The following is a 14,808-nucleotide window of genomic DNA, read 5'->3' as shown; positions in this document are numbered from 1 at the left end:
AACAGGTGCTACACATTTAGAGGCTTGCCCATTTGCCTCGCCGCCCCGGGACTCGAACCAGGCCCTCTCGATTGTGAGTCGAGCGTGCTAACCACTACACTACGCGGTGTGTGTGTGTGTAGCTGTTGTATTATCAGCAATCGAAGCTCCTATATATAGACGCTTGCTCTTTATCCTAACTTATTTAGCAAGCACAAAGGTCACAGCTCAGCCTTCACAGGCAGAGAGAGAGAGAGAGAGAGAGAGAGAGAGAGAGAGAGAGAGAGAGAGAGAGAGAGAGAGAGAGAGAGATTGTGGTATTTTCATTGTAATATGATAGTTGTAGTGGTAGAGGTGGTAGTAGTAGTAGTAGTAGTAGTAGTAGTAGTAGTAGTAGTAGTAGTAGTAGTAGTAGTAGTAGTAGCAGTAGTAATAGTAGTTGTAATAGTGTACTACCAGTAGTAGTAGTAGTAGTAGCGGTAGTAGTACCATTAGTAATAGTAGTAGTAGTAGTAGTAGTAGTAGTAGTAGTAGTAGTAGTAGTAGTAGTAGTGCTGGTGCTGGTAGTAGTAGTAGTAGTAGTAGTAAACAATAGTATAGTAGCAGTAGACTAGTAGTTGTAGTAGTATGGTAGTAGTAGTATAGTAGTAGTAGTAGTAGAAGTGGTAGCAGTACTAATACCTTTAGTAATTGTAGTGGTAGTAGTAGTAGTAGTTGTTGTTGTACAAACAGTAACGGTAATAAACAATTTCAACGCAAGTACTTGTATACGTGTTTTGTAATATTCTGTGTTGTAATAATGAAATAACACAACTGGATATCACTTACTCGCATTGCAATCCCTGGGGCAGGACAGCGTATCATCAGCTGCTATAGTGACACAGCGGTACGTGTAGATATATTTTTTTTTGTCAAAACATTAAAAACTTATCCACATGCAATTTATAAAGCTATTTATACTAGGAATCTGACGAAGCGACGAGAAGGAAGAGGAAACGAAAACAGACAAGGGTAAAAACGCAGACAATAAACAAGCTCAACTCGATGGTGGTAAAAGTGAGGAGCATTACAAAGCAACAGGGAGTAAGGAAGAGAGTAGCCCCACTACCTACCATCATCCATGTGTTGCAGGTTCACAACGAAGGCGATACTACCCCCCCCCCTCCGCGTTATTCATGGGAACTTTTAGAGGCGTCCAGCGGAAAAGGGAACTATCAATCTGTGGAAACCTGACCCACCTTCTCTCTACCCTTGGCTTCTCCACCACCACCAGTAAGTAAACCAGTGTACCAAACCCTCTCAGGGGAGTCAAATCTGATAAACACCCGCACGTCGAACCCTAGCAGAAGATTCAACGCTCGACGGGCATGTAACGCGGAGATAACTGACCGGGTAATGTGGCGCACGTGAGGCCTGGAGCTGGTAGGCAGGGACAGCAAAAGTTTAACTCCTTTATTACACTTGGAACCTCGGATGGACGTACAGCGGCACTTCCCAGACAACATATTGCGAGACTGGCGTTAAATGAAGAGAGGAAAGAGACGTCTTTGAGAGAGAGAGAGAGAGAGAGAGAGAGAGAGAGAGAGAGAGAGAGAGCTGGGGGGGGGGAGGCGAGCACAAAGTCAGAGTGTAGGAGGGATGTCCTGAGAAAGAGAGGGAAGTTAGGATCTGCGGGGTTTTGAAGTTTGGAAGACTTGGAAAGGGAAAGTTGAGAGGGCACGAGGCACAAGAGGCCGGCAGGCTGACCGGGACACAGACAAGGGGTGGACAGAGGACACAGGCGAGCGTCTTGGCTAGTGGTAGTGGGAGGCCAGACACTGCAACCTTTGTCCCTTCGTCCACTGTCCCGCCTCCTCATCCCCATCCTCCTCCCCCCTCCCCCGTCTTTTCTAGAGGACAATATGGAGCAGTGAGCAAGTTCAATTTTTCAAAGTAACTGTACACTCTCCTAGTCCTCTTCCCCACTTCCCTCTGGCGCCCACCTCCCCTCGTAGTCCACCGCCAGTTTCCTTTTTCTCTCTCCCCTCCTCCACTTCCCAGAATCTACCTTCCATTTCACCGCCATCTGGTCTCCCCATCTCCCTTAGTTATCCTTATTGTTTCCCCGCTGTCCCTCCACCCACCTTTCTGTCAGTCTCCAAAAATCACTCCCCCGGATTCTCTTTTGCCTTCAGTCAGTATCCGAGTCACTTGCTACCTATTAGTGGTTGCTGTATAAGCGATAAAATGGTGTTATTGGTATTATTGCCTTCTCTGTGTTTGACAAAGTAACTGATGCCGGCACGCGACAGCGCGCAGGCACGCACACACATACCGAGTAGTGTAGTGGTTAGCACACTCGTCTCACAACCAAGAGGGCCCGGGTTCGACTCCCGGACGCGGCGAAGCAAATGGGCAAGCCTCTTAATGTGTAGGCCGTGTCCATCTAGTAATAAATAAGTATGGGATGTAACTCTAAGGGCTGTGGCCTCGCTTTCCCGGTGTGTGGAATGTGGTGTGATCTCAGTCCTATCCGAAGATCGGTCTATGAGCTCTGAACTCGCTCTGTAATGGGGAAGACTGGCTGCGTGACCAGCAGAAGACTGTGAACTGAATTGAATACGTACATCCACACACACACACACACACACACACACACACACACACACACACACACACACACACACACACACACACACACACACACACACACACATTCCCTTTGATATTCTCTTTTCCTTTTGTAATTAATAGAAAAATATCCTTTCAAATTCCGTTATTTTCTTTTCTAACATATGACATAATATCGCACAAAATTATTACATACACATTTTTTTTTTATATAGAGATTTCATTGCACTGCTATGTATAATGTTTGGTTAAGGTATAAGGAGCATGTGTTGTATGTAGGCGTATGCGTGTATTGAGTTAGTCTGTGTTGAGTGAGGTAAGTAAAGGTTGGTGTGTTGTCAATAACATTTCCAGGATTAGTGCTGTCACTGCCTTCACTACGTAGTACTCGACATCACTTTGTGTAATTGCTGAGAACAAGAGACTATTCAAACCAAAAATAGAGAAACCTGTGGCGGGCACACACACACACACACACACACACACACACACACACACACACACACACACACACACACACACACACACAAGCCAGAGGACCGGGGTTCGATTCCCCGGCCGGGTGGAGATATTTGGGTGTCTCCTTTCACGTGTAGCCCTTGTTCACCTAGCAGTGAGTAGGTACGGGATGTAAATCGAGAAGTTGTGACCTTGTTGTCCCGGTGTGTATTGTTTGCCTGGTCTCAGACCTATCCGAAGATCGGAAATAATGAGCTCTGAGCTCGTTCCGTAGGGTAACGTCTGGCTGTCTCGTCAGAGACTGCAGCAGATCAAATAGTGAAATACACACACACACACTCACACACACACACACACACACACACACACACACACACACACACACACACACACACACACACACACACACACACACATGGTATCATATATTCACTTACTCATCTGGCTACAGCATAACAACCACTCAGAAAACTATGATCAAAGAGGTACTATAATCAGCTCGTGAGGGAACACGGTATAACCAATGACGCAAAACAGTCGCGAGAACCTTTCACCTCCAAGAAGAATTTAGCGATGGCAACGCAGACGAGGTTGATAAGACGTTGGTTTGTATTTGATTAAAAAAAAAAAAACGCTTTCCTCTTTCATTACGGTTGTTTTCAAAGGCCATAAAGAATATCTCTTAAGTATTTTTCTTGTTAGTAATCTTGTTAATCTTCCAATAGAAACGTAGGAAAGCTCTTATAAACCTGTACTTTCAACCAGAGGCGTTTAACAGTAGTCGTGGTACTAAGAGGAAGCATCCGTTATGTAACCGTGGTACTTTTCACGTCCTTCTTTCATCTCATCCGCTTCACGTCTCCCACACACGTCCCTTCTTGTTATATCCGCTTTCTCCTCCCATGCATAGATTCTATTTTCTAACGCCTACTCCCCCTCTCTTTTCTCTCGCTTGAGTAAAAAAAATACCATGTCTTCTATAACTTTATTGTTAACCGGACGCTGCTCCATTACCTCACAGCATTCCAGTACTTTGTTCAGCTCACAACCTACTCCCACTCTCCCACTCCACATAGTCTGTTCACTCTAATGTACCAGTCCTTCGCCAATCATAACGTTCTTGTAAAATTTCTACACAGTCTTCTCCGTGTCACTCCTGCACTCCTTGACACACACCTCTCCCTCTTAATCACTTCAGTAAGTCACTCCTTCACTCTTCAAAAGCCACTCATTTCACCTCACTCTTCACTCCAGGCAATGTCAATCATCCTTTTCAAACATTCCATACGTTACACACTCCATTCGCACCACCATTCCACCCATTCACTCCTTTACCTGACGCAACATCTCATTCGCGCTTTTTCACTCCCTTACACAGTTCCTTCACTCTGACACACCAGTCACTCAGCCTCGCCCTTCTTCACCTTCACCCTACTTAAAATGTTGGCGCTGTCAGGGAAAGATGATGAATAAGTATAGACGTCCATCACACTCCTTCCTGCTTCCTCCTTCCTTCCTTCTTTCTTTCCTTCCTTCCTACCTTCCTGTCTCCTCGTGCTTGCCTTCCTTCTTATAACAGAATGGCTCCCCTTCACCTTCTCACTTTCCCTTTCCCTCCCCCCACCTTGGCCTGACGCTTGGCACCGTTCCCTGGGCGGAAGAGGTGCCAAGAGCCGACAGATGGCTGGTTGTAAACACGGTGAAGCGAGACGACACACCACCGTCCCCAAGGCATCCTCTCCAAGACTCCCTCGCCACTCCTCGCGTTGGTCTTGTCTCCTGCACTGCACACACGGACTTCAAGGAGTGTGTGTGTGTGTGTGTGTGTGTGTGTGTGTGTGTGTGTGTGTGTGTGTGTGTGTGTTTCTGTGTGTGTGTGTTTCTGTGTGCTTCTGTCTTTTTTTATATGTCTGATCCCTCTTTGCTATTTTTTGTGCTTGTTTATTCTTTTTATCTGTCTTTATGTTTCTTTTTGTCTGTTTTCCTTATTGTCTGTCTGTCTGTCAATCAGTATTCACATTGACGTCCTCCACTTCTTGCACCATTAATGTTCAACCCTTAAGTAAGTTTAACTATTGCAATGTATTTAGTGATATTATACGGTATGTTTGTATCTAATCCTTTTCTTCTATATACCCTTGTAATATCCTCTTCATATTCCTGTGTGGACAATAATGAAAACTACGGGTGGAAAAATCCAGAACAATCCATTGCAGTTTTGATTAATCGATAAAGGAAAAATGTGTTCGCGACTTAAAGAAATATTTAATACTGATTAGCTAAATGATCAACGTGGATTACTCCTCTGTGCAAACTGGGAAGGAATACACAAAAGTGAACCTTTAACACAACGCGTCGGTCCGCCAGCTTGTTAAAACATTGATCAGTCATAGTCTCTTATGCTGCTATATACTCTTATACTTTTATCTTCGTCTACGGGGGTTTGAGTTTATAGCCCGAGAGGTAAATACTTTGAAACTTTTCCTACCGATCATACGGAATATAATCCACATAAAAACTTCAATGTTTTACTAACTTGTGTGATATAAAAAAGAAACTGAAAATTGATAAAGCCCCAATGAATCCCATGTATGGAGTACTCTTCACATGTATGATTGGCTCCACTCACACTGAAAATTTTTCGTCTTATCAATTCCTCTCCTCTGACTGACTGCCTTCAGCCTCTGTCTCACCGCTAGCATGTTGCATCCCTTGCTATTTTCTATCGCTATTTTCATGCAAAACTACTCTTCTGATCTTGCTAACTGCTTTCCTCCCATCCTCCAGTGGCCTCGCTGCACAACCCTTTCTTCTTCCTCTCACCTTTACTCTGCCCACCTCTCTAAAGCAAGAGTTAACCAGTACTCTTATTCATATCTGACTTTGGTAAACTCTGGAATTCCTTGTCTGTGTCTGTATTTCCAACTTCTTATGACTTGACTTCATTTAAGAAGGAAGTTTCAAGACATTTCTCCTTTTTTTTTTTAAGGGGGTGGTGGGGCTAGCACTCTTGGACCTGCAAGATGACTGGTAACTAAGAGGATTTTTTTTTTCGTCTTATATTGCCTTTGGCTAGCTTTCCTCTCTTACATAAAAGAGATGCTTTAGATTTATGTAAGGTAAAGGGAATAAAACAACTGCAAGATAACCAATAAAACAGCAATGAAAGTATACTTCAAATTCATATATATATATATATATATATATATATATATATATATATATATATATATATATATATATATATATATATATATATATATATATATATATATATATATATATATATATATAGAGAGAGAGAGAGAGAGAGTGTGTGTGTGTGTATAGTATAGGTGGGCAAGAGATGCTCTCTTAAAGATGTTTCATTAAATGTGATACTCAACTCAGCGTTGGCTATTTTCTTTTAATAAGCACTTTTTCTGTCTAAGGTAGTGTTTTATTCTTTTTAGTGAGTATGGTGTTGATTTTCCAGTAGGTTATCATTTTCGCCAGATCGTGATTTCCAGTCCTGGACCCTCCATAGCCAGTGAAGAAGGGTCCAGGACCCGAAATCGCGATCTGGCGAAGATGATAACCTACGGGGAAATCAACAACATACTCACTAAAGAGAATAAAACACTATGAGAAAACTTATTAAAAAATAGCCAACGTTGAGTTAAGTACCAGTCTTAATGAAAAAAAAAAAATATATATATATATATATATATATATATATATATATATATATATATATATATATATATATATATATATATATATATATATATATATATATATATATATATATATATATAAAGAAGAGACTTGAAGACAGCAATAACATAAAAAAGTGGCCATCAAAATATGAAAAAGCAGGAAATAAAATGGAAGTACAGATATTCTTTTATGTAAAAGGGAAAATCTGACCAAGAGTAACAGAAAGTTTAAAAAATAAAGCTTATGTACCAGTTTCAATGCAGGTCCGAGAGAGCTCGCCAAAATAAAGGGATAAATGTCTTAAACCCTCTCTCTTCAATGAAGTCAAGTCATAGGAAGTAGGAAATACAGACACAGGCAGCAAGTTCTAGAGTTTACCACAGACAGGTAGGTATGAATGATTGACAGTACTGGTTAAGTCTTACTTTAAAGACTTGGACAAAATAGAGGTGAGAGGAAGAAGAAAGTCTTGTGCAGCGAAGCAACGGGAGGAGAGAAGGCATGTAGTTAGCAAGATCAGAAGAGCAGTTAGCATTAAGATAGGGGTAGAAGATTGCATCGATATGAGAAAGAGGCTGAAGACAGTTAGTCAGAGGAGAAGAAATGATAAGATGAATAGGTTTTGATTCCATCCTATCTAAGAAAACAGTATGAGTGGAATCCACCTTAAACGCCCCCATCCCCTGGGAAAAGGACTCCATACATGGGCGGATAAGATCCCTGTACAGAGTTAGCAGTTTAGGGGATGAGACAAATTTGCGCTGACGCCTCAGTGCCAAATTCTTCATAGACTAGATAAGCAAAAAGAAAGAGAAAAATAACTGGAATCCATATCAAAATACATGACATCTTTGACTGGATTGGAGAGCAAGAATGCACTATTGTGTGAAATAAAGGAGAATGAGGAAGAAGAAAAGGAAAATGTCAGGAAGTAAGCCATTAACGGAAATGTAACAAGTCTCTACTTTTCTCATTACATGACGTTGATATGAATAAGTCGCAATACATCTTTCTTATCATCATTTTATTCTCTGTGTCCTCGTCTTTCTTAAAGGTGTTTGTCACAGGGAATGTAAGGCTAGGGGTAATAATTTAGAAAGGGAACAACCACCAGCGTGGGTGGCTTCTTTTCTTCCACGTTTTTTTTTTTTTTTTACCTTTTTTTCGTTCAGAAGTTGCCTTAAAGTTGCAATTAATCCGTAGTGTGCCGCAGGGAAGGAGGAAGCCAGGCTGTGAAGGGCTTCTCACCCTGCCCTCACGGTGCTGGATGGTGGCGGAGAAACGCTTCTGTCTACTTCTTCGACATCTTCCTCTACTTGTTGTTGTTCTTGTTGTTCATCTTCTACGTTCTCGTCATTGCTTTTTCCTCTTTGTTAAATCCATTATATTGTTGCTGTTGTTGTTGTATCTGCTGTTGTTTTATTGTTGTTATTGCTGTAATTGTTGTTTTGTAGTAGTAGTTGTTGTTGTTCTACTTCTAGTTCTTCCTTGTTGTTATTGTTGTCTTTTTTTATTCATGTTATATTTTTCAGTTTAATCTTCTTCAACTTCTGTGTTCTTTTCTTCTTTTCTTCATTGTCGTTATTGCCTTCTTGCTCTTCTTGTTTTTTTTTTTTTGTTCTTGGTCTTCTACCGCTTGTTGTTGTTGTTGTTGTTGTTGTTATTGTTATTGTTCTTCTTCTTCTTCTTTTTCTTCTTCTACTTCATCTTCTCTTTTCTTTTCTTTTCTTCTTATTATTTTTGCCTTTTCTTTCTTTCTTCTTCTTCTTTTTCTTCTTCTTTTTTCTTCTTTTTTCTTCTTCTTCTTCTTCTTCTTCTTCTTCTTCTTCTTCTTCTTCTTCTTCTTCTTCTTCTTCTTCTTCTTCTTCTTCTTCTTCTTCTTCTTCTTCTTCTTCTTCTTCTTCTTCTTCTTCTTCTTCTTCTTCTTCTTCTTCTTCTTCTTCTTCTTCTTCTTCTTCTTCTTCTTCTTCTTCTTCTTCTTCTTCTTCTTCTTCTTCTTCTTCTTCTTCTTCTTCTTCTTCTTCTTCTTCTTCTTCTTCTTCTTCTTCTTCTTCTTCTTCTTCTTCTTCTTCTTCTTCTTCTTCTTCTTCTTCTTCTTCTTCTTCTTCTTCTTCTTCTTCTTCTTCTTCTTCTTCTTCTTCTTCTTCTTCTTCTTCTTCTTCTTCTTCTTCTTCTTCTTCTTCTTCTTCTTCTTCTTCTTCTTCTTCTTCTTCTTCTTCTTCTTCTTCTTCTTCTTCTTCTTCTTCTTCTTCTTCTTCTTCTTCTTCTTCTTCTTCTTCTTCTTCTTCTTCTTCTTCTTCTTCTTCTTCTTCTTCTTCTTCTTCTTCTTCTTCTTCTTCTTCTTCTTCTTCTTCTTCTTCTTCTTCTTCTTCTTCTTCTTCTTCTTCTTCTTCTTCTTCTTCTTCTTCTTCTTCTTCTTCTTCTTCTTCTTCTTCTTCTTCTTCTTCTTCTTCTTCTTCTTCTTCTTCTTCTTCTTCTTCTTCTTCTTCTTCTTCTTCTTCTTCTTCTTCTTCTTCTTCTTCTTCTTCTTCTTCTTCTTCTTCTTCTTCTTCTTCTTCTTCTTCTTCTTCTTCTTCTTCTTTTTTTTTTTTTTCTTTTTTCTTCTTCTTGTACTTGTTGTTGTTGTTGTTGTTCTTTTTCTTCTTTTCTTCTTCTTTTCTTTTCTCTCTCCTCATTTCCCTTGTCTCATTTTCTTAACTTCAGAAATTGCCAACGTGCACGAGACACACACACACACTATCTCTCTCTCTCTCTCTCTCTCTCTCTCTCTCTCTCTCTCTCTCTCTCTCTCTCTCTCTCTCTCTCTCTCTCTCTCTCTCTCTCTCTCTCTCTCTCTCTCTCTCTCTCTCTCTCTCTCATGAAAAGGAAAAGTGTCTGATGAATCCTTTTTTTTCCATTCCTTCACATTTTCTCTCATTTTTCATTTTTTTTCCTCTCCTTCACTTCCTCTTTCATCACACGTTTCCTTCTTACTGACTTTACCCATTTTTGTTTGTGAGAGATGTTTTATTTACTATTATAATTTCTCCCTTTCTCATTTACTTTTTTCTATATTATCCTGATTATCGTGATTGATTTCTTTTCTATTTTCCTTATCTAATTCTTTATTCGTTGCTCTCAATCTGGTGGCCGACAGGGTTAAGAGTGTAAATGATGTGTGTGTGTGTGTGGGATGGGAGTGCACGAGAGAGGCGGGGAGTGGGTGACGCCTTGTCTAATGTACCCTGTGTGTTATCATCACTATGGAATATAAATAAAGAGACACTTAGATTCTGAAACATTTCTGTCCGCATCTCGATTACATTAAAAGAAACTGTAGTTGAAGTTTTACGGATTCTAAATGTCGGGTTTTTTTTCTACGTTCATAGTGGCATATCCGTAAGACATCGACATTATCAATAGAAGAATTGTAGAGAAAACGACTGATTATTTTTGTGTCCTTAGAAAATAGTTGTGATGAGTGACGGAAGCGTTTCTGAATACCGGCCAGAGTACCGTGATAGGAAGGAAGAAACCCATAAGACACATGTATGATAGATGCAAAACAAATGTCCCGAACATGACAAAGCCTTTCTCGGGACTAACAAGTGTTTTTGATGACTCAGACGTTCGAGGTACTGACAACAACCTCTTTACCGAGTGTCTGAGTGTCTGTTCCACAACCTTGGAGAAAAAAGTGAATAGGTGCTGTTCACACAGATAACAGATATTCTAACGGTCTACACACGTAATGTACCGATGAGTGGACCAGTCAGAGTAGTGAAAGCCTCGACAATGAATTTTGGTGTGGACAAACATGTGATGTTGCGTGATGGTTTTAGAACTCAGAAGCTGCCGAGGCTTATTGCTAGTGTTTAGTGAGCCTAGAGAGAGAGAGAGAGAGAGAGAGAGAGAGAGAGAGAGAGAGAGAGAGAGAGGAGTAGATCTGGCAAACCTTTAAGTTTTTTGGGGAAGGGTCACATGGATTCCTAGTCTATAAAAAGAACAGCGTGACGTCAGGTCGGAACGTGACTGACCTGCGGGAGGAGGCGCGGGAGAGGGAGTAGGCGCGGTGGTGGGACACAGGTTCCAGGTGCTCCAACAAATTGCTGGCTGCTCGCCGTCGCCCCGGCCCCGCCACGCCCCCGCACCCTGACTTGACACTTCGGAAGCTCATGGCACCGACGCGGCGTGCAGGCAGCGAGCAGCGATGGGCGGGTCTCGGGCGTGGGTACTAATATGAACCGTCACCATCAGGAAGTGTTCTTGGTGCGTCCTTACTCCGATGGGCATGACTCACTCACTGCCGCGGTATGGTGAAGGGACGCCACTAGGGCCGCCAGTCATGTCACGGTGCCATGCCTCTCTGCATCATCACTGCATGACACACACTTTAGTTTGGATCAACACAACACTCGCTGAAAAGGAAGTGGAATGCCTCAGACGCAGCACTCTTGACCTGACTGCCACACATTTCCTGTCCCTCGGTCTGTCCACACATGTCGAGGACTTGCTTATCGAGCCACATCTGGAACAGAGAAAGTGACGTGTTAGTATGCATTTGTTTGTTGAGTGTAGCCATGCGTGTTTGCATTTATAATAATCTTGCTTCTCTTAAGTAGTCTTACACACGCAGCAAAAAATATGCCTAGCTTCCACGATTTGAATAGCAAGCATGCAGTCATGTGTAAAAGCTTCGATCCTGCTACCAAGGACACTCTTAACGTCACCACCATCATCATTCGTATCACTAACGCAGCTGTCATCACTAATAAGATGAAAATAACTATTGCCGTCACTACCACCAGCACCACCACTAACAACAACCCAATAACAACAAAAAAATTAATTTAATGTCTTCTCTCCCCCATCCATCTCCCCACCTCTTAAATTTAAAAGAATAGAGAAAAGCAAATAGATTCTTACCGGAAGGCTATAAACACACACACACACACACACACACACACACACACACACACACACACACACACACACACACACACACACACACACACACACACACACAAAGCCTTGCAAACAATGGCTAATTAAGAGCAAAATAAGTATAAGAAAACATGAGCCTCTTTTCACAAGACCGTTTATTATGTCATTTTTGTTTCCTGACGATGTTGGTAAAAGTTGAAGTCAAATATCGACTTTCTGAACAATGCTACAGATTTTACGATTCTCAGTTATATTATTTTTCTCTCTTATCTTTCTCCTCTCTATCTTCTTCCTTTCGCTTGTCTTTACTTTTTTTCCCTTGTTTCTTTAGTGTTGCTTTCATCTCTGTTCCCTTTAAATTTATAAGACATTTTTTTATTCTTTCTTCTTTTTCGAGATTTTAATTTTTCCAGTTTTGTGTATCATTGTTTTCCATTGTTATTGTTGTTGTTTTTTTTGTTGTTACTGGTATTGTTATTATTTATTTTACAATTTCATATAAATTAACACTCGTCTTACTCCCTCAATCTTTATAAATATCCTTGTGGCTGTAAGGAGTGGCCAGACTAATTCAATCCCTTCTCACTACTCTATCGTCGATAGAAAGAAAGGTTCTGTGATTATTAGATTATATAAATCACAGATGATATTTATACTCTTGTGGATATAAACGTGTGTGTGTATGTGTGTGTGTGTGTGTGTGTGTGTGTGTGTGTGTGTGTGTGTGTGTGTGTGTGTGTGTGTGTGTGTGTGTGTGTGTGTGTGTGTGTGTGTGTGTGTGTGTGTGTTGATGGGGAGGACGTAATGATGATGATATGACTATTTAGTATGGTGTTATGTCGGAGAATATAGACGATCAGGAAAAGTTGTGTGGTGTATATATAATGGGAAGAATAATGAAACATTAATGGTGTGAGTGTCTTGTGAGGCGTTGTATTGGGTGATATGGATGGTTAGAACAAGTTATGTGTGGTGTGGTTGTGTGGGGCGAGCTATGCTTAGTTGTAGTAGTAATATTACAAATAATGTACAGCGCAGAGGCGGCATATGATTATCGGCGAGCACGTTCTGCTGAAGGCCTCTAAGCAAGCATTAAAACAAATGAGTCGAGATGTTAACATTCAATCATAGATCTTTACATTTGAGTTATAACATTTAATCATAGATCATTACATTTGGGATTTCAATGGTGTCGATATAGGAAAACATGTGCATTTGAAATCTCGAAACGTCCCGAACCTCATATGAAATTTCGTCAAGGGAGGCATTAAGGAATTGTCTTTCCACAGCCACAGTGGCGGCACCCACTGCATCACTGCGGCTCCCTTGCCCCAAGAGTCGGATTAGAGTCCAACTTCCTTCAAAGAGTTTTGTGCTTATAAATTCACGTTTTTTTCTATATCTATCTATCTATCTATCTATCTATCTATCTATCTATCTATCTATATATATATATATATATATATATATATATATATATATATATATATATATATATATATATATATATATATATATAGATAGATAGATAGATAGATAGATAGATAGATAGATAGATAGATAGATAGATAGATAGATATATATATATATATATATATATATATATATATATATATATATATATATATATATATATATATATATATATATATATACATACACACACACACACACACACACACACACACCGTTAAAAGCTGAATGATATATCCATGTCTTGTGTGCTAAGCACTCATCACTACAAAAACCACAACATGAACAGAATAAAGTGAGTTTCATCCAGAAAAAAAGCCAACCACGCATTACCAAAGAAACACTTGATACGACACTGGTTCCCAAAGGGACTTCCAGACCCAAGGAGTGTCTACGTCTCTAAGGTTTACCTAACACTATTTTCACGCACGACTGGTCATTCCATAACACTTATCTTTTTTCACCATCGTTTTGAATCTGAATGTTCCCATTGAAATCGACAACATTAATTCTTCTCGATTTTTTTTTTTTTTTTTTTGTGCAGCACGAACACAGGTAAAGAAAAACTATTCCAATATACTTTCGTTACTCTTCACTGTGTTTGGGGTTATGTGGTGTGGCTGTGGTCGAACTGGTGATTTGGTAAGGCTTGTGTGGTGTTAGAAAGAAGTGTCGTACTTTCTGAGAATGGTGACAGTCTGAGGAGGGAAACAACGAGGAAAGCAAAGACAGGTAATTAAAACTTTCCGACAGGTGTGCTTGGGACGCAGATTAGTCAAGAATAGTGGATTCTTTTTCACTATACAATGTTTCTTAAGGTACGGTAAGGTGTGCTGCCGCGAGAGAGAGACAGAGAGAGAGAGAGAGAGAGAGAGAGAGAGAGAGAGAGAGAGAGAGAGAGAGAGAGAGAGAGAGAGAGAGAGAGAGAGAGAGAGAGAGAGAGAGAGAGAGAGAGAGAGAGAGAGAGAGAGAGAGAGAGAGAGAGAGAGAGAGAGAGAGAGAGAGAGAGAGAGAGAGAGAGAGAGAGAGAGAGAGAGAGAGAGAGAGAGAGAGAGAGAGAGAGAGAGAGAGAGAGAGAGAGAGAGAGAGAGAGAGAGAGAGAGAGAGAGAGAGAGAGAGAGAGAGAGAGAGAGAGTTTCACTGTTTGATCTGCTGTAGTCTCTGACGAGACAGCCAAACGTTACCCTACGGAAGGAGCTCAGAGCTCATTATTTCCGATCTTCGGATAGGCCTGAGACCAGGCACACACCACACACCGGGACAACAAGGTCACAACTACTCGATTTATATACCGTACCTACTCACTGCTAGGTGAACAGGAGCTACACGTGAAAAGAGACACACCCAAATATCTCCACCCGGCCGGGAAATCGAACCCCGGTCCTCTGGCTTGTGAAGCCAGCGCTCTAACCACTGAGCTACCGGGCGTGTGTGTGTGTGTGTGTGTGTGTGTGTGTGTGTGTGTGTGTGTGTGTGTGTGTGTGTGTGTGTGTGTGTATGTGTGTATGTGTGTGTGTGTGTGTGTGTGTGTGTGTGTGTGTGTGAGTATTTTGTGTCGCATTTTCACTTAGTACCAAAATAGATAATACGAAAAACAAAATAAATTAGGGAAAAAAAGTAAAAACATATCTTCTAAACCACATCGCGCACACCAAACTAAGCAAC

At 40.7% G+C, this 14,808-nt stretch overlaps 1 protein-coding gene across 1 annotated transcript in view; it reads right to left on the bottom strand.

Moving 5' to 3' along the window:
* Positions 1-14,808, bottom strand: part of LOC123506097 (potassium/sodium hyperpolarization-activated cyclic nucleotide-gated channel 3-like) — a 927,743-nt gene that overhangs the window by 755,666 nt on the left and 157,269 nt on the right. Inside the window, exon 2 of the mRNA XM_045257964.1 lies at positions 10,764-11,144. Within this exon, the coding sequence (XP_045113899.1) occupies positions 10,764-10,903 (140 nt within the window). The 5' untranslated portion in view covers positions 10,904-11,144. The remainder of the gene's footprint in view (positions 1-10,763; positions 11,145-14,808) is intronic.

This window comes from Portunus trituberculatus, chromosome 19 (genome assembly GCF_017591435.1).
Source record: "Portunus trituberculatus isolate SZX2019 chromosome 19, ASM1759143v1, whole genome shotgun sequence".
In the NCBI taxonomy this organism is placed as follows: domain Eukaryota; kingdom Metazoa; phylum Arthropoda; class Malacostraca; order Decapoda; family Portunidae; genus Portunus; species Portunus trituberculatus.
This window is presented reverse-complemented; position numbering and strand designations above follow the sequence as displayed.